Source organism: Pseudophryne corroboree, chromosome 2, assembly GCF_028390025.1.
Source record: "Pseudophryne corroboree isolate aPseCor3 chromosome 2, aPseCor3.hap2, whole genome shotgun sequence".
Lineage (NCBI taxonomy): Eukaryota > Metazoa > Chordata > Amphibia > Anura > Myobatrachidae > Pseudophryne > Pseudophryne corroboree.
Window position 1 is genome coordinate 1,002,413,763 of NC_086445.1, and position 21,085 is coordinate 1,002,434,847.

The 21,085-nt window shown below is 47.4% G+C and overlaps 1 protein-coding gene across 1 annotated transcript in view; it reads left to right on the forward strand.

Annotated features, from left to right (window-relative positions):
* SIM2 (SIM bHLH transcription factor 2) overlaps positions 1 to 21,085 on the forward strand; it is a 314,641-nt gene that overhangs the window by 77,795 nt on the left and 215,761 nt on the right. Inside the window, exons 2-3 of the mRNA XM_063956547.1 lie at positions 5,792 to 5,874; positions 20,994 to 21,083. Of these exons, the coding sequence (XP_063812617.1) occupies positions 5,792 to 5,874; positions 20,994 to 21,083 (173 nt within the window). The remainder of the gene's footprint in view (positions 1 to 5,791; positions 5,875 to 20,993; positions 21,084 to 21,085) is intronic.

Genomic DNA, 21,085 nt, shown 5'->3' on the forward strand with positions numbered 1-21,085 from the left:
TTACCTTGGTAAAGACCCGAGGTGCCGTGGACAATCCAAACGGCAGCGTCTGAAACTGATAATGACAGTTTTGCACCACGAACCTGAGGTACCCTTGGTGTGAAGGGCAAATTGGGACATGCAGGTAAGCATCCTTGATGTCCAGGGACACCATAAAGTCCCCTTCTTCCAGATTCGCTATCACTGCTCTGAGTGACTCCATCTTGAACTTGAATTTTTGTATGTACAGGTTCAAAGATTTCAGATTTAGAATAGGTCTTACCGAGCCGTCCGGCTTCGGTACCACAAATAGCGTGGAGTAATACCCCTTTCCCTGTTGTAGGAGGGGTACCTTGACTATCACCTGCTGAGAAAACAGCTTGTGAATGGCTTCCAATACCGTCGCCCTGTCTGAGGGAGACGTTGGCAAAGCAGACTTTAGGAGCCGGCGAGGGGGAGACTTCTCGAATTCCAACCTGTAACCCTGAGATACTACCTGCAGGATCCAGGGGTCCACCTGTGAGCAAGCCCACTGCGCGCTGAAATTCTTGAGTCGACCCCCCACCGCTCCTGAGTCCGCTTGTAAAGCCCCAGCGTCATGCTGAGGGCTTTGCAGAACCCGGGGAGGGCTTCTGTTCCTGGGAAGGAGCTGCTTGCTGCCCTCTCTTACCCTTTCCTCTGCCTCGGGGCAGATATGACTGTCCTTTTGCCCGCTTGTTCTTATAGGACCGAAAGGACTGCGGCTGAAAAGACGGTGTCTTTTTCTGTTGGGAGGGGGTCTGAGGTAAAAAGGTGGATTTCCCGGCAGATGCCGTGGCCACCAGATCCGATAGACCCACGCCAAATAATTCCTCCCCTTTATACGGCAATACTTCCATATGCCGTTTGGAATCCGCATCACCTGACCACTGTCGCGTCCATAAACTTCTTCTGGCAGATATGGACATCGCACTTACTCTCGATGCCAGAGTGCAAATATCCCTCTGAGCATCTCGCATATAAAGAAAAGCATCCTTTAATTGCTCTAAAGTCAATAAAATACTGTCCCTATCCAGGGTATCAATATTTTCAGTCAGGGAATCCGACCAGACCACCCCAGCACTGCACATCCAGGCTGAGGCGATGGCTGGTCGCAGTATAACACCAGTATGTGTGTATATACTTTTTAGGGTAGTTTCCAGCCTCCTATCAGCTGGATCCTTGAGGGCGGCCGTATCAGGAGACGGTAACGCCACTTGTTTTGATAAGCGTGTGAGCGCCTTATCCACCCTAGGGGGTGTTTCCCAGCGCGCCCTAACCTCTGGCGGGAAAGGGTATAATGCCAATAACTTTTTTGAAATTAGCACTTTTCTATCTGGGTTAACCCACGCTTCATCACATACATCATTCAATTCCTCTGATTCAGGAAAAACTACAGGTAGTTTTTTCACACCCCACATAATACCCCTTTTTGTGGTACTTGCAGTATCAGAGATATGTAAAGCCTCCTTCATTGCCGTGATCATATAACGTGTGGCCCTACTGGAAAATACGTTTGTTTCTTCACCGTCGACACTAGATTCAGTGTCCGTGTCTGGGTCTGTGTCGACCGACTGAGGTAAAGGGCGTTTTACAGCCCCTGACGGTGTCTGAGACGCCTGGGCAGGTACTAACTGGTTTTCCGGCCGTCTCATGTCGTCAACTGATTTTTGTAATGTGCTGACATTATCACGTAATTCCATAAACAAAGCCATCCATTCCGGTGTCGACTCCCTGGGGGGTGACATCACCATTACCGGCAATTGCTCTGCCTCCACACCAACATCGTCCTCATACATGTCGACACACACGTACCGACACACAGCAGACACACAGGGAATGCTCTATTGAAGACAGGACCCCACTAGCCCTTTGGGGAGACAGAGGGAGAGTTTGCCAGCACACACCCAAGCGCTATAATATATATGGGAACAACCCTATATAAGTGTTGTATCCTTATAGCAGCTTAAATATAGTAATATCGCCAAAAAAAGTGCCCCCCCTCTCTGTTTTACCCTGTTTCTGTAGTGCAGTGCAGGGGAGAGTCCTGGGAGCCTTCCTCACAGCGGAGCTGAGCAGGAAAATGGCGCTGTGTGCTGAGGAGAATAAGCCCCGCCCCCTATTTCGGCGGGCTCTTCTCCCGGAGTTTGTGAGATCTGGCAGGGGTTAAATACATCCATATAGCCTCAAGGGCTATGTGTGATGTATTTTTAGCCATAAGAAAGGTATTATACATTGCTGCCCAGGGCGCCCCCCCCCAGCGCCCTGCACCCTCAGTGACCGCTGTGTGAAGTGTGCTGACAACAATGGCGCACAGCTGCAGTGCTGTGCGCTACCTCATGAAGACTGAAAAGTCTTCTGCCGCCTGTTTCTGGACCTCTTCAATCTTCGGCATCTGCAAGGGGGGTCGGCGGCGCGGCTCCGGGACCGGACTCCATGGCTGGGCCTGTGTTCGATCCCTCTGGAGCTAATGGTGTCCAGTAGCCTAAGAAGCCAATCCATCCTGCACGCAGGTGAGTTCACTTCTCTCCCCTAAGTCCCTCGATGCAGTGAGCCTGTTGCCAGCAGGACTCACTGAAAATAAAAAACCTAAAAACTTTTTCTAAGCAGCTCTTTAGGAGAGCCACCTAGATTGCACCCTTCTCGGACGGGCACAAAAACCTAACTGAGGCTTGGAGGAGGGTCATAGGGGGAGGAGCCAGTGCACACCACCTAGTCCTAAAGCTTTTATTTTTGTGCCCTGTCTCCTGCGGAGCCGCTAATCCCCATGGTCCTGACGGAGTCCCAGCATCCACTAGGACGTCAGAGAAAAGTCCGGTCCTGGCAAAGGTTGGAAGTAATAGCTTATGCTATATTTTTGCTTTCGGTTTTGGACCTGGTGCATGTACTGCACATGTGCGACTGTTGGCCTGCGCATGCCTATATGGTAAAATAAAAATATGCAAAGGAGTGATTTATCGGCATAAGCTGCCATGGCCGTTGTTCAGGAATGCTGCACATTCTGATTCACAAATGTGACAGTTTAGCAACCCTCATGGTAAGATCAGGGGGTTGCTTTTAGGGTCAGAAATGGAGGGACCAGGGGCAGATATCGGAACTCTCTCCTGGGGATGCTTAGATTTCATAAGGGGTATCACAGCTTAAGTGATAGATCTACTATATAATAAATAGGCAATGTCCTAGGGAGGCCAATCCCGGGCCGTTTTTTCAATTCCGGGATTCGGGATTGAAAAACGGTCAATCCCGGGATTCCCGGGATTGCAGTTGGGATTAGAGAAAATTGTAGGGAGCAGCGCTGGAGGGAGGGTGTAGGTAGCGGTGCGGGAGGTAGGGAGTGTGTAGGTATCGGTGCGGGAGGTAAGGAGTGTGTAGGTAGTGGTGCGGGAGGTAGGGAGGGTGTAGGTAGCGGTGCAGGACTCAGGACAGAGGGTGTAGGTCGCGGCAGGGAGGGAGGAAGGCTGCACGGAGGGAGAGAGGATCATGTGTGTAAGTAATAGAACTTACTATTAGACGGGCGGCAACCATTAACACACTGAACGCGGCGGCATTTCAAATGAAGCGCCGGCCGCCAGCCAACCAGAGCTGGCGGACCGGCAGCCAATCAGGGAAGCGGCCGCAGCAGTAGCTCCTGATTGGCTGCCGCTGCAGCTTCCCTGATTGGCTGCCGGTCCGCCAGCTCTGATTGGCTGGCGACCGGCGCTACATGTGAAGTGCCGCGCGCGTTCAACTTGTTCATGGCTGCTGCCCGCCTAAATGAGTAAGTACTATTACTTACACACCCACCCTCCCGCCGCCGCGCATGCGCAGTATAATCCCGTAAATCCCGGGATTGGATGCTCCAATCCCGGGATTCAAATCCCGGCATTTTTGGGCCCAAATCCCGGGATCCCGCCGATCCCGATCCCGGGATTGGCCTCCCTACTATGTCCTCTAATGCTTCTCATTGGCTGCTTGTTACAAATGACACTGGGAAGTGTGTAGCGTGATGAAGGCAATCCAGGGAAGTGCTCCCTCTAAGAACTCTCCTTGACCCTAGAATGATCCTTATTCAAACAACAAGACAAACGTGTGTACACTGGTTGGGCCTATCCTAAGTAGCTTCATCAGGACATACGCTGTGTTACATTTATTTTCACCAGCAGTTTTAACTACAATGTTGTTCTTACTTTATGAATAATTAGCTTTTAATGAGAATCACTAAGATTATTGCAGGCCCAGCCAGTCCAGAATTGATCCAGCCCCATGATATCAGGATGATAGATAAACACTGTCTAGATAGACAGTCAATAGGTCGACACCATATGGTCAACGTGCATTAGGTCCAAGTGGTCAAAAGGTCGACAGGTAAAAGACAGTGCTTAAGGTCAACAGGTTCAAAAGATCAACATAACAATGGTCGATATATATATATATATATATGACAAGAATTACTCTCCCACTGCGCTATTTCAAATAAAACACTAAAATTAATTAATTATATGGCTGCCTGTATCCTCTAAGTTCCCTGTTAGGAGGAACTAAATGTGTGAAAATATGAAACGAAATAGAGGAGATGGCGCCAAGGGAGTTATATCAACGCCCTACCTAAAAACGGACCCTTACAGTACTCTCCGGATAAATTACGTCAGATAACAAATACTAACATAAAAATTTATTAAAACAACATATAAACCCGACACAAATGTTCATAAGTATACAGAGTTGATACATTTACATTTGTCGCACAATTTGAACAATCAGTTTGTAGTGATGAGGAAAAAGCGTAGATATATCACTACGATTTCCTCCTTCTCCTTATTGTAGATTCGGAGGTAACATCAGATAATAGATAGATAAATAACCCAACGCGTTTCGTCTTGTTCCAAGACTTCATCAGGGGTAAAATCTCTTCATTTCAGAACATATTGTCAGCACATAAAAGGTCATTCAAAGATGTATGAACAACGTTTCAATATTTCAATGGGACTTGATTGATACAGCGAGGACCATACCTCATATATCATCAGCTTGAGTCTGACATTCAGATATTCGAATATGGGGAAGATTCATATGTGTATAGAATCTAACTGGTTCGCAAGCATAAGGAACCTCGTCGGTCAGCAGCTTGAACCTGACACTCAGGAGTGAAGGCAATTCAAATGGGTATAATGTCTAACCAATTTAGAACACGTGGTAGACCCTCCAGTGGTGCAGTGCTGACAGCCAAGTCTCTGTATAATGAGATATATTTTCTATATATATTTATATAGATTAAGGTTTTTCAACTTTTGCTTGATGTACTATCCACATGGACTACGATCGGCCTTGGTATCCTGTGCACAGCACATCGGTAGCGAAGCGAGGCACCTTGCCCGAAGCGTGGCAAGTGAAGCGAGCCTGCGAGGGGTATATGTTTGCTATAATTGGGGTCATATATCCTATAACATAGAAAATGACTCCATAAAAACTTTAAAAAAAAACTTGTGTCAACATTTTCTGTGTCAACCATTTCAATGCCGATCTTTTGTACCTGTCGACCTTTTCTACTGTCTACATTTTGAACCTACTGACCTTTAGACCAAGTCAACTTAATGACTATCTGATTCTGGTAGATCTTCTATATCACACACCATCCACTTTGTAGGGGAAGAGTATCTAAATGTTGGCCACTTACATTTGCCGACCCAGAATAACCCCATGCAGGGGCTACCTAGAACGTTAATACAATATGACTGTTTGAGCTATGATTGAATGGGAGACGTGGATGGCAGAATTATCACCTGAGGTCTGACCTTACCTGTTCTTTCCTCTTCAGGGCTCGGAGACGCTTGGGGGCATCCAGCAAGACTTGGACCAATGGATAATGTGGCAAAAGAACTAGGATCTCATTTACTACAGGTACTAATATGTGCCCATGTTGTTTGCTCAGACACTTTAGGTCTACCAGTAGCCCATGTGGTACTTATGGAGCTCCTACCATCTAGATCTGTGGTAGTCCCAGGTGGTTCATCAATGCCGCCTCGCCTCTAGTCCTGGTGTTGGCAACCATGTGCGGTTAAAACTCAAACAGCGCTGTATCCATTTCTACCAATGACAAAACCATGGCTTATGTTAGAGACTGATATGGTGCTTTCTGAAAGTCCCCACCCTTTCAATGGTCATCTTGGGGACAAGAAATGTTGCTGGAGAATTCCTGGCTTGGGGGAGAGTTTGGTGAAAACGACATTTCATATAGTATAACCTTATAAAACTACATAATACATAACAGTTCATATCTCCATACAGCTTATTGTTGGCATATTTTCTTTTTCTTTTTTATTCCACCCTGGCTAAATATTTATGGGGATTTTAATGGCTTATGTGCATACAAGTGTGTGTGCTCGCAGAAGCATTTAATCCACTGCAATTTTTCATTTTGTGGCTTAAAGCCCTGTAGGTTTTCATAGAATGTTGCCATTATTTGATAAAAATACATAGCAGGCTGCAATAATCTCTCCCAGCCCTGTGCAGCCTCACTCTATGAAATGTGTTTTTCATAAAGAGTTTCCATGTTGCTTTTTAATGACTTTTATATATATATATATATATATATATATATATATATATATATATATTTTATTTTTGCCCCATTTGCTCGATCGTTTTGTACTAGTTTTACTGCTTAATCAAAACTAAATGCTTAAGCTTCTCCAGAGAGGGGGGAGTAGAACGTTGATTAGGATACTCTGTAATTAAAGTCAATTAAACTTTTTGGCCGTAGACCGAGTGTCAGTACTGACTACATTTCGTGATTTCCAGCCGCTGGGTCATTAAATAACCAACCTCACTGGGGAATGTGTAGTATTACAATGTTCAATATTTGTATTTTCTTATGACGATTTCAGAATTGAAAACAGAAAGCTAGAAACAGAAGTAGAAAAATAAGATTTTAAACCTACCGGTAAATCTTTTTCTCCTAGTCCGTAGAGGATGCTGGGGACTCCGTAAGGACCATGGGGAATAGACGGGCTCCGCAGGAGACATGGGCACTAAAAAGAACTTTTGATATGGGTGTGCACTGGCTCCTCCCTCTATGCCCCTCCTCCAGACCTCAGTTAGAGAAACTGTGCCCAGAGGAGACGGACAGTACGAGGAAAGGATTTATGTTAATCTAAGGGCAAGATTCATACCAGCCCACACCATGCACACCGTATAACATGGATATACGAACCAGTCAACAGTATGAAACAAAACAGCATCAGCCCGAGACTGATCAAAACTGTAACATAACCCTTATGTAAGCAGAAACTATATACAAGTCTTGCAGAATTCAGTCCACACTGTGACGGGCGCCCAGCATCCTCTACGGACTAGGAGAAAAAGATTTACCGGTAGGTTTAAAATCTTATTTTCTCTTACGTCCTAGAGGATGCTGGGGACTCCGGAAGGACCATGGGGATTATACCAAAGCTCCAAAACGGGCGGGAGAGTGCGGATGACTCTGCAGCACCGATTGAGCAAACATGAGGTCCTCATCATCCAGGGTATCAAACTTGTAGAACTTTGCAAAGGTGTTTGAACCCGACCAAGTCGCCGCTCGGCAGCCGCCCAAGAAGAGCCCACCTTCCTAGTGGAATGGGCCTTTACAGAATTTGGTAACGGCAATCCAGCCGTAGAATGAGCCTGCTGAATCGTGCTACAGATCCAGCGAGCAATAGTCTGCTTAGAAGCAGGAGCGCCAACCTTGTTGGCTGCATACAGGACAAACAGTGCCTCTGTTTTCCTAACCCGAGCCGTTCTGGCCACAGAAATTTTCAATGCCCTGACCACATCAGGGGACTCGGAATCCTCCAAGTCCCCGCTCTATCCACATGGAAAACCAGATAGGGGCTTTTGTGAGATAAAGCCGTCAGTTTCGACACTCGCCTTGCCGATGCCAAGGCCAACAACATGACCACTTTCCAAGTGAGATACTTTAATTCCACCGTTTTAAGAGGCTCAAACCAGTGAGACTTAAGGAACCGCAACACCACGTTAAGGTCCCAGGGTGCCACTGGAGGTACAAAAGGAGGCTGGATATGCAGCACTCCCTTCACAAAAGTCTGTACTTCCGGAAGAGAAGCCAATTCCTTCTGAAAGAAAATGGATAGGGCCGAAATCTGAACCTTAATGGAGCCTAATTTTAGGCCCAAATTCACTCCAGTCTGTAGGAAGTGAAGGAAACGGCTCAGATGGAATTCTTCCGGAGGAGCATTCCTGGACTCACACCAAGATACATACTTCCCCCATATACGGTGATAATGTTATGCTGTCACGTCCTTCCTAGCCTTTATCAGAGTAGGAATGACCTCATCCGGAATGCCCTTTTCCGCTAGGATCCGGCGTTCAACCGCCATGCCGTCAAACGCAGCCGCGGTAAGTCTTGGAACAAACAGCGCCCCTGTTGTAACAGGTCCTCTCTGAGAGGAAGAGGCCACGGATCTTCTGTGACCATTTCCTGCAGATCCGGATACCAGGACCTTCGAGGCCAATCTGGAACAATGAGAATTGTCTGTACTCCTCTTCGTATTATGATTCTCAATATCTTGGAGATGAGAGGAAGAAGAGGAGACACATAGACCGACTGGAACACCCACGGTGTCACCAGGGCGTCCACTGCTACTGCCTGAGGGTCCCTTGACCTGGCACAATACCTTGGTAGTTTTTTGTTGAGGCGTGACGCCATCATGTCTATCTGAGGCAGTCCCCACTGACTTGTAATCTCTGTGAAGACTTCCTGATGAAGTCCCCACTCTCCTGGATGTAGATCGTGTCTGCTGAGGAAGTCTGCTTCCCAGTTGTCCACTCCCGGAATGAAGACTGCTGTCAGAGCGCTTACATGATTTTCCGCCCAGCAAAGAATCCTGGTGGCTTCTGCCATTGCCACTGTGCTCTTTGTTCCGCCTTGGTGGTTTACATGAGCCACTGTGGTGATGTTGTCTGACTGAATCAGAACCGGTAGGCCGCAAAGCAAAGTCTCCGCTTGACGAAGGTCGTTGTATATGGCCCTTAATTCCAGTACGTTGATGTGAAGACAAGCCTCCTGTCTTGACCAGAGACCTTGGAAGTTTCTTCCATGTGTGACTGCTCCCCAACCTCGGAGGCTCGCGTCCGTGGTTATCAGAACCCAGTCCTGAATGCCGAGCCTGCGACCCTCCAGAAGGTGAGCACTCTGCAGCCACCACAGGAGAGATACCCTGGCCCTGGGGGACAGGCTGATCATCTGATGAATCTGTAGATGTGACCCGGACCCAGAAGGTCCCACTAAAAAGTCCTCGCATGGAACCTGCCGAATGGAATGGCCTCGTAAGACGCCACCATCTTTCCCAGAACTCGAGTGCAGTGATGTACCGACACCCTTTTTGGCTTCAAGAGGTCCCTGACCAAATTCATGAGTTCTTGGGCCTTTTCCATCGGGAGATAAACCCTTTTCTGGTCTGTATCCAGAATCATGCCTAAGAAAGGCAAACGGGTCGTCGGAACCAACTGTGACTTCAGGATATTGAGAATCCAGCCGTGCTGCTGCAACACCTTCAGGGAAAGTGATACGCTGTTCAGCAACTGCTCTCTTGATCTCGCTTTTATTAGGAGATCGTCCAAGTACGGGATAATTGTGACACCCTGCTTGCGCAGGAGCACCATCATTTCCGCCATTACCTTGGTGAAAATCCTCAGGGCTGTGGAAAGCCCAAATGGCAACGTCTGAAATTGGTAATGACAATCCTGTACAGCAAATCTCAGGAACGCCTGATGAGGCGGATAAATGGGGACATGAAGGTATGCACCCTTTATGTCCAGGGACACCATATAATCACTCCCTTCCAGGCTGGCGATGACCGCTCTGAGCGATTCCATCTTGAACTTGAACCTTTTTAAGTATAGGTTTAAGGATTTTAAATTTAAAATGGGTCTGACCGAACCGTCCGGTTTCGGGACCACAAACAGGGTTGAGTAATACTCCATCCCCTGCTGAAGCAGGGGAACTTTTACCACCACTTGTTGAAGACACAATTTTTGAATTGCATTTAAAACTATCTCCCTCTCCGGGGAAGAAGCCGGTAGGGCCGATTTGAAAAACCGGCGAGGAGGCACCTCTTCGAATTCCAGCTTGTAACCCTGGAAAACAATTTCTATTGCCCAGGGATCCACCTGTGAGTGAACCCAGACGTGGCTGAGAAGTCGAAGACGTACCCCCACTGGGGCGGACTCCCTAAGCGGAGCCCCAGCGTCATGCGGTGGATTTTGCCGGGGAGGACTTCTGCTCCTGGGAACTAGCTGTAGTTGGCAGCTTTTTCCCCCTGCCCTTACCTCTGGCAAGAAAGGAAGATCCCCGTACTCTCTTGGGCTTATGCGACCGAAAGGACTGCATCTGATAATGTGGCGTTTTCTTAGGCTGTGAGGAAACATAAGGCAAAAAAGTTGATTTACCTGCAGTAGCTGTGGAAACCAGGTCCGTGATACCTTCCCCAAACAATTCCTCACCCTTGTAAGGCAAAACCTCCATATGCCTCTTCGAGTCGGCATCACCCGTCCATAGGGCTCGTGTAGCAGAAATCGCCATAGCGTTGGCTCTGGAACCCAGTAGGCCAACGTCTCTCTGAGCATCTCTCATATATATACAGCATCTTTAATATGACCCAGGGTCAATAAAATGGTTTCCTTATCCAGCGTATCTATATCAGCAGATAAGGTATCTGTCCACGCTGCTACAGCGCTACAAACCCAAGCCGACGTTATCGCCGGTCTGAGTAATGTACCAGTATGTGTGTAAATTGACTTCAAGGTAGTCTCCTGCCTGCGATCAGCAGGATCCTTGAGGGTTGCGGTATCTTGAGATGGCAGCGCTACCTTTTTGGATAAGCGTGTCAACGCTTTGTCCACCCTTAGGGAGGATTCCCACCGTATCCTGTCCTTAGCCGGGAAAGGATACGCCATAAGAATCCTTTTGGGAATCTGGAGTTTTTTGTCCGGAGATTCCCAAGCCTTTTCAAAAAACTCGTTAAGCTCATGAGAAGGGGGAAAGGTTACCTCAGGTTTCTTTTCCTTATACATGCGCACCCTCATGTCAGGGACAGAGGGGTCCTCTGTGATATGCAACACCTCTTTTATTGCAATAATCATATAATGAATACTTTTAGCCAATTTTGGCTGCAACTTCGCATCATCATAGTCGACACTGGAGTCAGAATCCATGTCGGTATCCGTGTCTACAACCTGGGATAGTGGGTGCTTTTGAGACCCAGAAGGCCCCTGCGACATAGTAAAAGGCCGGTCTAGACTGCCTGTACATTCCCTGGACTCTGCTTTGTCCAACCTCTTGTGTAATAAATTCACATTTGCATTTAAAACATTCCACATATCCACCCAGTCAGGTGTCGGCGTTGCCGACGGAGACACCACACTCATTTGCTCCACCTCCTCCCTAGAAGAGCCTTCCGCTTCAGGCATGCCGAAACACGTGTACCAACACCCCACACACATAGGGAATCTAATCTAATCTAACAGTTCCCCCACAAGGCCCTTAGGAGAGACAGAGAGAGAGTATGCCAGCACACACCCAGCGCTAATAGCTTTTGGAAACCAAAATTCTCAGATAGCGCTTTTTACATATATATATATATATATATATATATATATATATCTTGATTGCGCCAAATTATGTGCCCCCGCCCTTCTTTAAACCCCTCTGTCACCGTGTTCAGCAGGGGAGAGTCCGGGGAGCCAGCTTCTCAGTGTGTGCTGTGGAGAAAAATGGCGCCGGTGAGTGCTGAGGATCAAGCTCCGCCCCCTCCGCGGCGGGCTTCGGTCCCACTTGATTGCATTCAAAAACTGGCGGGGGATACCCATATACAGCCCATAGAGCGAATATGTATAGTTTTACCAGTGACAGAGGTGTAAATTGCTGCCCAGGGTGCCCCCCCTGCGCCCTGCACCCTTACAGTGCCTGCCGTGTGTGTTTTGTGTGGGAGCAATGGCTGCGCGTTACCTCAGTGAAGATCTGAAGTCTTCTGCCGCCTCTGAAGTCTTCTATCTTCTTATACTACTCACCCGGCTTCTATCGTCCGGCTTTGTGAGGAGGACGGCGGCGCAGCTCCGGGACGAACAGCTAGGAGAGACCTGCGTACCGACTCCCTCTGGAGCTAATGGTGTCCAGTAGCCTAAGAAGCAGAGCCTAGCATTTAAGTAGGTCTGCTTCTCTCTCCTCAGTCCCTCGATGCAGGGAGCCTGTTGCCAGCAGGCTCGCTGAAATTAAAAAACCTAACAAAAATTCTTTCAGGAAACTCAGGAGAGCTCCCTGTAATGCACCCAGTCTCCTCTGGGCACAGTATCAAACTGAGGTCTGGAGGAGGGGCATAGAGGGAGGAGCCAGTGCACACCCATATCTAAAGTTCTTTTTAGTGCCCATGTCTCCTGCGGAGCCCGTCTATTCCCCATGGTCCTTACGGAGTCCCCAGCATCCTCTAGGACGTAAGAGAAATATCAATTACATCTAAAAAATAAAATGTGAATTTATATAATTTCTATGGGATGTAGTTAATATCCCGACGATCAGGATACCGACAGAGGGGTCTATTCATGAAGCAGTGAAAAGTGTTGAGAAGTGATTCAGTGGAGAAGTTGCCCACGGCAACCAATCAGCTGCTCTGTATAATTTTATATTATGCAAATTATAAATGATTGGTCGCCATAGGCAACTTCTCCACCCGCTCACTTCTCCACAGTTTTCACTGCTTCATGAATAGACCCCAGAATGCTGACAAAGGTATACCGATGGTTAGAATCCCAATGGATTCCGACGGTAAGTACTGGGGATGGAGTTAGGTTTAGGGTTAAGATTAAGCACTAGGGGGAGGGTTAGGGTTAGGATGCAGGGGAAACAGGGATATGCTGCATGAGCGGATGGTTAGGATTAGGGTTAAAATACGTACAAAAATCTGTTAGGATATTGAACTTCGGGATGCCGCTGTTGGCATTCTGACCGTTAGAATCCTGTGCGATAGGATATCGATACCAAGCCGATTTATATATATATATATATATATATGTTAAATTTATTATGATCTTTTATATTATATCTATTATTGTATACATTTGAAAGTCATAATTGTAGATTTTTATCTGTTTTACTATAACAGGCTTAGGGGGTAATTCAGATCTTATTGCTGGACTGCGTTTTTTGCTGTACTGTGATCAGATAGTCGCCGCCTCCAGGGGGAGTGTATATTCGCCGTGCAAGTGTACGATGCTATGTGTACGCCGAGCTGCGAAAATACACTTTCTACAGTCTGTGCGCAGCCCAGGACTTACTCCTCCAGTACGATGAGAACAGGCTGATCGGGGCCGGAGCTGACGTCAGACACCCTCCCTGAAAACACTTGGGCACGCCTGCGTTTTTCCGGACACTCCCTGTAAACGGTCAGTTACCACGCACAAATGGCCTCTTGTTGTCAATCACCTTGCTAACGCCCATGCGATCGGATTTTTCGCACCATCCCGTCGCTGACCGGTGATGCCCGTTGTTGTCTGATGCGTGTGCGTATTGCGGTGCATACGCATGCGCTGTTATGACCTGATCACCCGCTGTGTGCAAACACACAGCAGCGATCATAGTTACATAGTTGAGGTTAAAAAGAGGCAAAATGCCCATCGGGTTCAACCTGTATTCTGTGTTACGCTGTTCCTATTAGAATGCACCAGCTGAAGTAATGGTTTAGTACCATTTGACAACTATTGAGTTGATCGCTAGCTGCCGTTCTTCGCAGCGCAGCGATCAAGCTAAAAATCTGCATTTCTGCGCATGCGTATGGCCCGCAATGCGCACGCGCGTCGTACGGGTACAAAGCCCGTTGTGGTTGTGCACAGGTTCTAGAGAAGTTTTCAGTCGCACTGACGGCCGCAAGAAGATTGACAGGAAGAGGGCGTTTCTGGGTGTCAACTGACCGTTTTCAGGGAGTGTCTGAAAAAACGCAGGCGTGTCTGAAAAAACACAGGCGTGGCTGGGCGTTCGCTGGGAGGGTGTATGACGTCAAGTCCGGACACGAATAGGCTGAAGTGATCGCAAGCGCTGAGTAGGTTCAGAGCTACTCTGAAACTGCACAAACTGTTTTTGCAGCGCTCGGCTGCACATGCGTTCGCACTTCTGCTAAGCTAAAATACACTCCCCAGTGGGCGGCGGCATAGCGTTTGCATGGCTGCTAAAACTAGCTAGCGAGCGATCAACTCGGAATGACCCCCCATGATTCTTACCACTCCCAGATTAATGTCACTATGTTAAATGCTATAACCCCGGATAATTTTTCCAGTTAGAAATTTGTCCAATCGGTTTTTAAATACATTTACAGAGTCTGCTATTATTACCTTCTCTGGCAGGGAGTTCCAAATTTTTATTGCCCTTACCGTGAAGAACCCTTTCCTACAATGTGTAAGGAATTTTCTCTCCTGTAGCCTTAGCGAGTGCCCACGTGTCCTATGCAGAGGTCTTTTAATAAACAAATCCCCTGCTAACTCCTTGTAATGACCCTTTACATATTTGAAGATATTATGTCCCATCTTAGTCTCCTCTTTTCTAGTGTATACATATTTAACCTAGTAAGCCTTTCCTCATACTCCAGTGTCTCTAACCCTTTAATCAATTTAGTAGCTCACCTTTGAACTCTTTTTAGTCCCCCAATAACTTTTTTATAATATGGTGCCCAAAATTTAACACAATTTTCCAAGTGCGGACGTACCAATGATTTGTACAGCGGCATGATTACATCCTCTACAGAGGGAAAAGGGCCCTAATTTGCACACCTTAATTAGGTAGTGAGGTGCTACTCTGCTTGAGACTTAGTAATGTATACAGAGGGAAAAGGTAGCAGGTGCACTATCTCACACTAGCTCAACCTGTAGTAACCAGAGGCACTTAGCATATTCCTGGCCAGGCCTCTGGTTACTACAGGTTGAGCTAGTGTGAGATAGTGCACCTGCTACCTTTTCCCTCTGTAATGATTACATCCTCGTCCCTTGTCTCAATTCCCCGTTTTATGCATGCGAGCACTTTACTTGCCTTTTTTGCAGCATTTTGACACTGAGTACTGTTATTAAGCCTATTATCTATGAGCACCCCCAAATCTTTTTCCACCACAGTTGCCATCATTTTCCACCACAGTTACACCTATAATTTCCCCATTTAGAGTGTATGACGAATGTGTGTTGTTTGTCCCAAAATGCATAGCTTTGACCCCCTCAGAGAAATGATACAGTCACAGATTAGAATGGCTTGCCATCTCAGGCCAGTGTTTTGGTGCTGCCCCAAGTCCCATTCCCTAATTATACACATAGCCATCCCTTACTCCACACCATTTGTACAGAATGCTAACAAATCAGCCCTAAATGAACCCAGGGATGTCTGTTTATATCATGTAAATAACAAATATTTAATGTAGACACATGACATAGGGGTAAATTTACTATGATGTGACTTACCTACTCTCCCAGATTCTGCGGGAGACAACCGGTTTCTCGGGTAGTCCCCCGCAGCCCCGGAAGAGTGGGCACCCCTCCCGCATTCTGCCTACTTCCGAGGGAAGTGGGCAAAATGGGTAACTAAATAGGGCAAAATCGCAGACCTGGCGGAGGGGGCGGGTCTTAATGACGCAATTATATGCAAATTGCGTCATTGAAGCCCCGCCCCTACGCAAACACCAATTTCGATATTTTCTCGTGCAGTGGGCGGGGCCTAATGATGTCATCAGCTCAGTCCCGCCCCCATTGCCGCCCATCTGCTTCTCCTCTCCGGGTATCTCCCGGAGAGGAGAACAGAAATGTAGGTAAGTATGATGTGATGTTGCCCATAGCAACCAATCTGATTCTACTTTTCATTTATCTAGCACCTACTAGAAGATAATACCTGGAATCTGATTGGTTGCTATGCGCAAAATCCCATCTTAAATAGAACTCCCATCTTAGTAAATTGACCCCATAAGATATGATTCTGAAAAAGCGGCAGCAGCGGGCAGTTGCAGCCAGCTGTCCTCGCTTAACGGGCACTTTGCGTATGACTCAAACATTTGACTGCTCCCAATCTATATTATCTGTAATACTGCCTGTATGGGCGCTGACAGTGGGGGGGCGTCTCAGTCCGTCGGACACAGAGATGTACACATGGGTAGGAGTCTGTACCGGCATTTGCATAAAGTCACAGACGGAAGACCGCCATTAGGCAAGCACTTCTGCGTTCCCTCTGACTCAGCTCCACCCCCTCTCTGTATAAGTCTCCTCCTTGCTGCATGCAGTCACTTCACCACATAAATGTATCTTTTACATTAATTGCTTTACAGCGAAGGAAACATGAGTGCATAAGTATATAGTAATCTCCATATGTTCCACTGCAACTAATCAAAACAGGAAGCATAATATGCAATGCAGGAAAACAGAATTTGTCTTGAACCAAAAAAGCAGTTTATGTTGAGTGACATTATTTATATATGTTAATAAATAAAAAAAAATCACAGCTAAACGTAACAAGTAACACTGATCCAATTTACCATGTTGATGTTAATAATGACACAGATTAAAAAGTAATTATGTAGTATATGTTGGCAGAGTGTTGCGGTGTCGGAGAGGGATGTTAGTCCACACAACGGCACTTAACCAGGATGATTGGTTTATACAGATAACAGAGATAACAGCTTGTAATATATAGAAGATGTTCTGCAGCAGCAGGAACTCATAGGGGTATATTTACTAATATTCGTGTTTTAGCCGGTTTTAAGGGTGTTTTATCTCGAATGGTATCGGGTGCATTTTACTGCAACTTTTTGAATCCTGATACGGTTATTTACTAAGCTGCCGAGTTTTCAACATTCGTATTTTCCGATGTCGATGTGATTCGTAATGTCAGGCAGTGTTTTACATGAGTGATTAGTAAAACACTGCCCGACAAAACACAATGAATCCCGGCCGGGTCTGTGAGATCCGTGCAGGGCTTCATTGTGCACCTTTAAAAATAAATATTAAGTATTAAAAATCAAGAAAAAAATTGCGTGGGGTCCACCCTCCTAAGCATAACCAGCCTCAGGCTCTTTGAGCCGGTCCTGGTTGTAAAAATACGGGGGGGGGGGGGGAATTGACAGGGGTTCCCCCATATTTTAACAACCAGCACCAGGCTCTGCGCCTGTTCCTGGTGCAAAAAATCCAGTTGACAAAAAGCGTAGGGGTCCCCCGTATTTTTTGAACCAGCACTGGGCTCCACTAGTCAGAGAGATAATGCCACAGCCGGGGGACACTTTTATATCGGTCCCTGTGGCCCTGGCATTAAATCACTAACTAGTCACCCCTGGCCGTGGTACCCTGGAGGAGTGGGAACCCCTTAAATCAAGGGGTCCCCCCCTCCAGCCACCCAAGGGCCAGGGGTGAAGCCCGAGGCTGTCCCCCCATCCAAGGGTGGCGGATGGGGGGCTGATAGCCATAGTGTAAAAAAAGTGAATATTGTTTTTTGTAGCAGTACTACAAGTCCCAGCAAGCCTCCCCCGCAAGCTGGTACTTGGAGAACCACAAGTACCAGCATGCAGGGGGGAAACGGGCCCGCTGGTACCTGTAGTTCTACTACAAAAAAATTACCCAAATAAAAACAATACACAGACACCGTGAAAGTATAACTTTATTACATACATGCACACTTACATTCATACATACTTACCTATGTTGACACGAAGAGTCGGTCCCCTTCTCCACGTAGAATCCCGGGGTACCTGTAAATAAAATTATACTTACAAAAAATCTGGGGTAGATCGGTCCTCTTCTTATAAATTATAATCCGGGGACTTGGCAAAACAATAAAACGCATTACCCGAACCACGCACTGAAAGGGGATCCATGTTTACACATGGATCCCCTTTCCCCGACTGCCGGGACCCCCGTGACTCCTGTCAAAGAGGGTCCCTTCAGCCAATCAGGGAGCGCCACGTCATGGCACTCTCCTGATTGGCTGTGCGCTCCTGAGCTGTCAGTCAGGCAGCGCACTGCAGAGATACAATGTAGCGCATAGGCGCTACATTGTATCCAATGGTGGGAACTTTGCGGTCAGCGGTAGACCGCGAGGTTATGTGAGGTCACTCTTGTGGTCTACCGCTGACCGCAGACAGATATCTCGGGCTCTGTATGACTTAGAGTTTTTCTGAGGGTACATTTCAAAAGCTGGGACTCTCCCCTTTCGGTGGACACTAGCACCTTGTCTCTACTATGCCCAGAACCAGAGATAGCAGCCTTCAAGCAGCTGGTCCCTGCTCAAGCTCCACACGCCTAATATGCAGTTTTATATATTTGTTGGTGAATTGCTCTGGCTACTGAACTCTGATACCCAAGTCCCCAGTTCCCCCTGACAGGTGAGACACTCTAATTTATTTATCCCATTCAAAGCTAAGAAATCTTTTTCCAGGAACTTGAGATATCTGCAGTCAAACAAGCTGCTTTCTCACTATAAAATCATGAAAATTAAGCCCACTCCACTATCCACCCCTCCCTTACGTATTAAACACCCCCTACCACCCTGGAAGTTATGTATCGGGCCGATTCATTCAGCCGAATGCCCCCTCCTACAGTTTAGTGTTCTCCCTCCCGCCCAATCTCCCACCATCTGTGCAGTAAAGGAGTAATTAGCAGAAATTACTGCTCCAGGTCCTACATGCTGAGCGGAAGACAGAACACCCCCTACCACCCGTGGGACATTAAAGCTGCCACTGATAGCACCCCCACCTATGGAGGATGGGCAGGGGCCCACACTGCTGTTAAGACGGCCCTGCCCATACGCTTCATACTCTGCTAGGGAAGGCTGCCCATACGCTTCATACTCTGCTAGGGAAGACTGCCCGTACGCTTCATACTCTGCTAGGGAAGTCTGCCCGTACGCTTCATACTCTGCTAGGGAAGGCTGCCCGTACTCTTCATACTCTGCTAGGGAAGGCTGCCCGTACTCTTCATACTCTGCTAGGGAAGGCTGCCCGTACGCTTCATACTCTGCTAGGGAAGTCTGCCCGTATGCTTCATACTCTGCTAGGGAAGACTGCCCATACCCTTCACACTCTGCTAGGGAAGGCTGCCCGTACGCGTAACACTCTGCTAGGAAAGGCTGCCCGTACGCGTCACACTCTGCTAGGGAAGGCTGCCCGTACGCGTCATACTCTGCTTGGGACGGCTGCCTGTACGCGTCATACTCTGCTAGGGAAGGCTGCCCTTACTCTTCATACTCTGCTAGGGAAGGCTGCCCGTACTCTTCATTATCTGCTAGGGAAGGCTGCCCGTATACTTCACACTCTGCTAGGAAAGGCTGCACGTACTCTTCATACTCTGCTAGGGAAGGCTGCCCGTACTCTTCATACTCTGCTAGGGAAGGCTGCCCGTACTCTTCATACTCTGCTAGGGAAGGCTGCCCGTACTCTTCATACTCTGCTAGGGAAGGCTGCCCGTACTCTTCATACTCTGCTAGGGAAGGCTGCCCATACTCTTCATACTCTGCTAGGGAAGCCTGCCTGTACTCTTCATACTCTGCTAGGGAAGGCTGCCCGTACGCTTCATACTCTGCTAGGAAAGGCTGCCCGTACTCTTCATACTCTGCTAGGGAAGGCTGCCCGTACTCTTCATACTCTGCTAGGAAAGGCTGCCCGTACTCTTCATACTCTGCTAGGGAAGGCTGCCCGTACTCTTCATACTCTGCTAGGGAAGGCTGCCCGTACTCTTCATACTCTGCTAGGGAAGGCTGCCCGTACTCTTCATACTCTGCTAGGGAAGGCTGCCCGTACTCTTCATACTCTGCTAGGGAAGGCTGCCTGTACTCTTCATACTCTGCTAGGGAAGGCTGCCCGTACGCTTCATACTCTGCTAGGGAAGGCTGCCCGTACTCTTCATACTCTGCTAGGGAAGGCTGCCCGTACTCTTCATACTCTGCTAGGGAAGGCTGTCCGTATACTTCACACTCTGCTAGGAAAGGCTGCACGTACTCTTCATACTCTGCCAGGGAAGGCTGCCCGTACTCTTCATACTCTGCTAGGGAAGGCTGCCCGTACTCTTCATACTCTGCTAGGGAAGGCTGCCCGTACTCTTCATACTCTGCTAGGGAAGGCTGCCCGTACTCTTCATACTCTGCTAGGGGAGGCTGCCCGTACTCTTCATACTCTGCTAGGGAAGGCAGCCCGTACTCTTCATACTCTGCTAGGGAAGGCTGCCCGTACTCTTCATACTCTGATAGGTAAGGCTGCCCGTACTCTTCATACTCTGCTAGGGAAGGCTGCCCGTATACTTCACACTCTGCTATGAAAGGCTGCCTGTATGTTTAATAGTGTTGCCATAAAAAGAAACAAACATTACATTTGCACCTCGTTTCCTTAGTATTTTAGATACTTCATGCTACTTGGGTACTAGGCAAGTATAAGAATGTAGCAATTATGTTTGCGTCTGACTGTGAATAATGCCCAGAGTGCTTATAATAATTTAAGATCATAGCATAACAAAGCAATTACCTTGATGTATCATCCTGCATTTACCATAAAAATTGTCAAACAAGGAGACAGTTTCCCTGATCTGCATATTATCAGCTGTATTAGTGTATTCAGATGTGGCTGGAAGGACTATTGCTGCTGCTTACACAATTCCTGTGCAATCCTGGAATGTCTGGGAGACTCCCAAGAGCATTGACTACCCTCCCGGATCCCGTACACTGCACTAATGATATGCCCCCGCAGTGGCACAGTCGCAGCAGAGGACATGGCCAAAATGACATCATTCCCAGATTCATGCCATCCATCCTCCACCTCCTCCATCTCTCGTCCTGAATATTGGCAATTCTGTTGTGGTGTCAGTAGAGGAACTATAAAGCAACATAGCTGTTATAAATTATTGTATGATTTCTCTGATCAATATATAATGTCACGCGGCAGAATGTGATATTCCGCTGCCTGGACCATTAATAATCATAACCATTTACACATCTAAGTTAAAATGTATTATTTTCCTTCCCACAGACTTTAGATGGATTTGTCTTCGTTGTGGCTTCCGATGGAAAAATAATGTACATCTCCGAGACGGCTTCAGTGCACCTGGGTTTATCACAGGT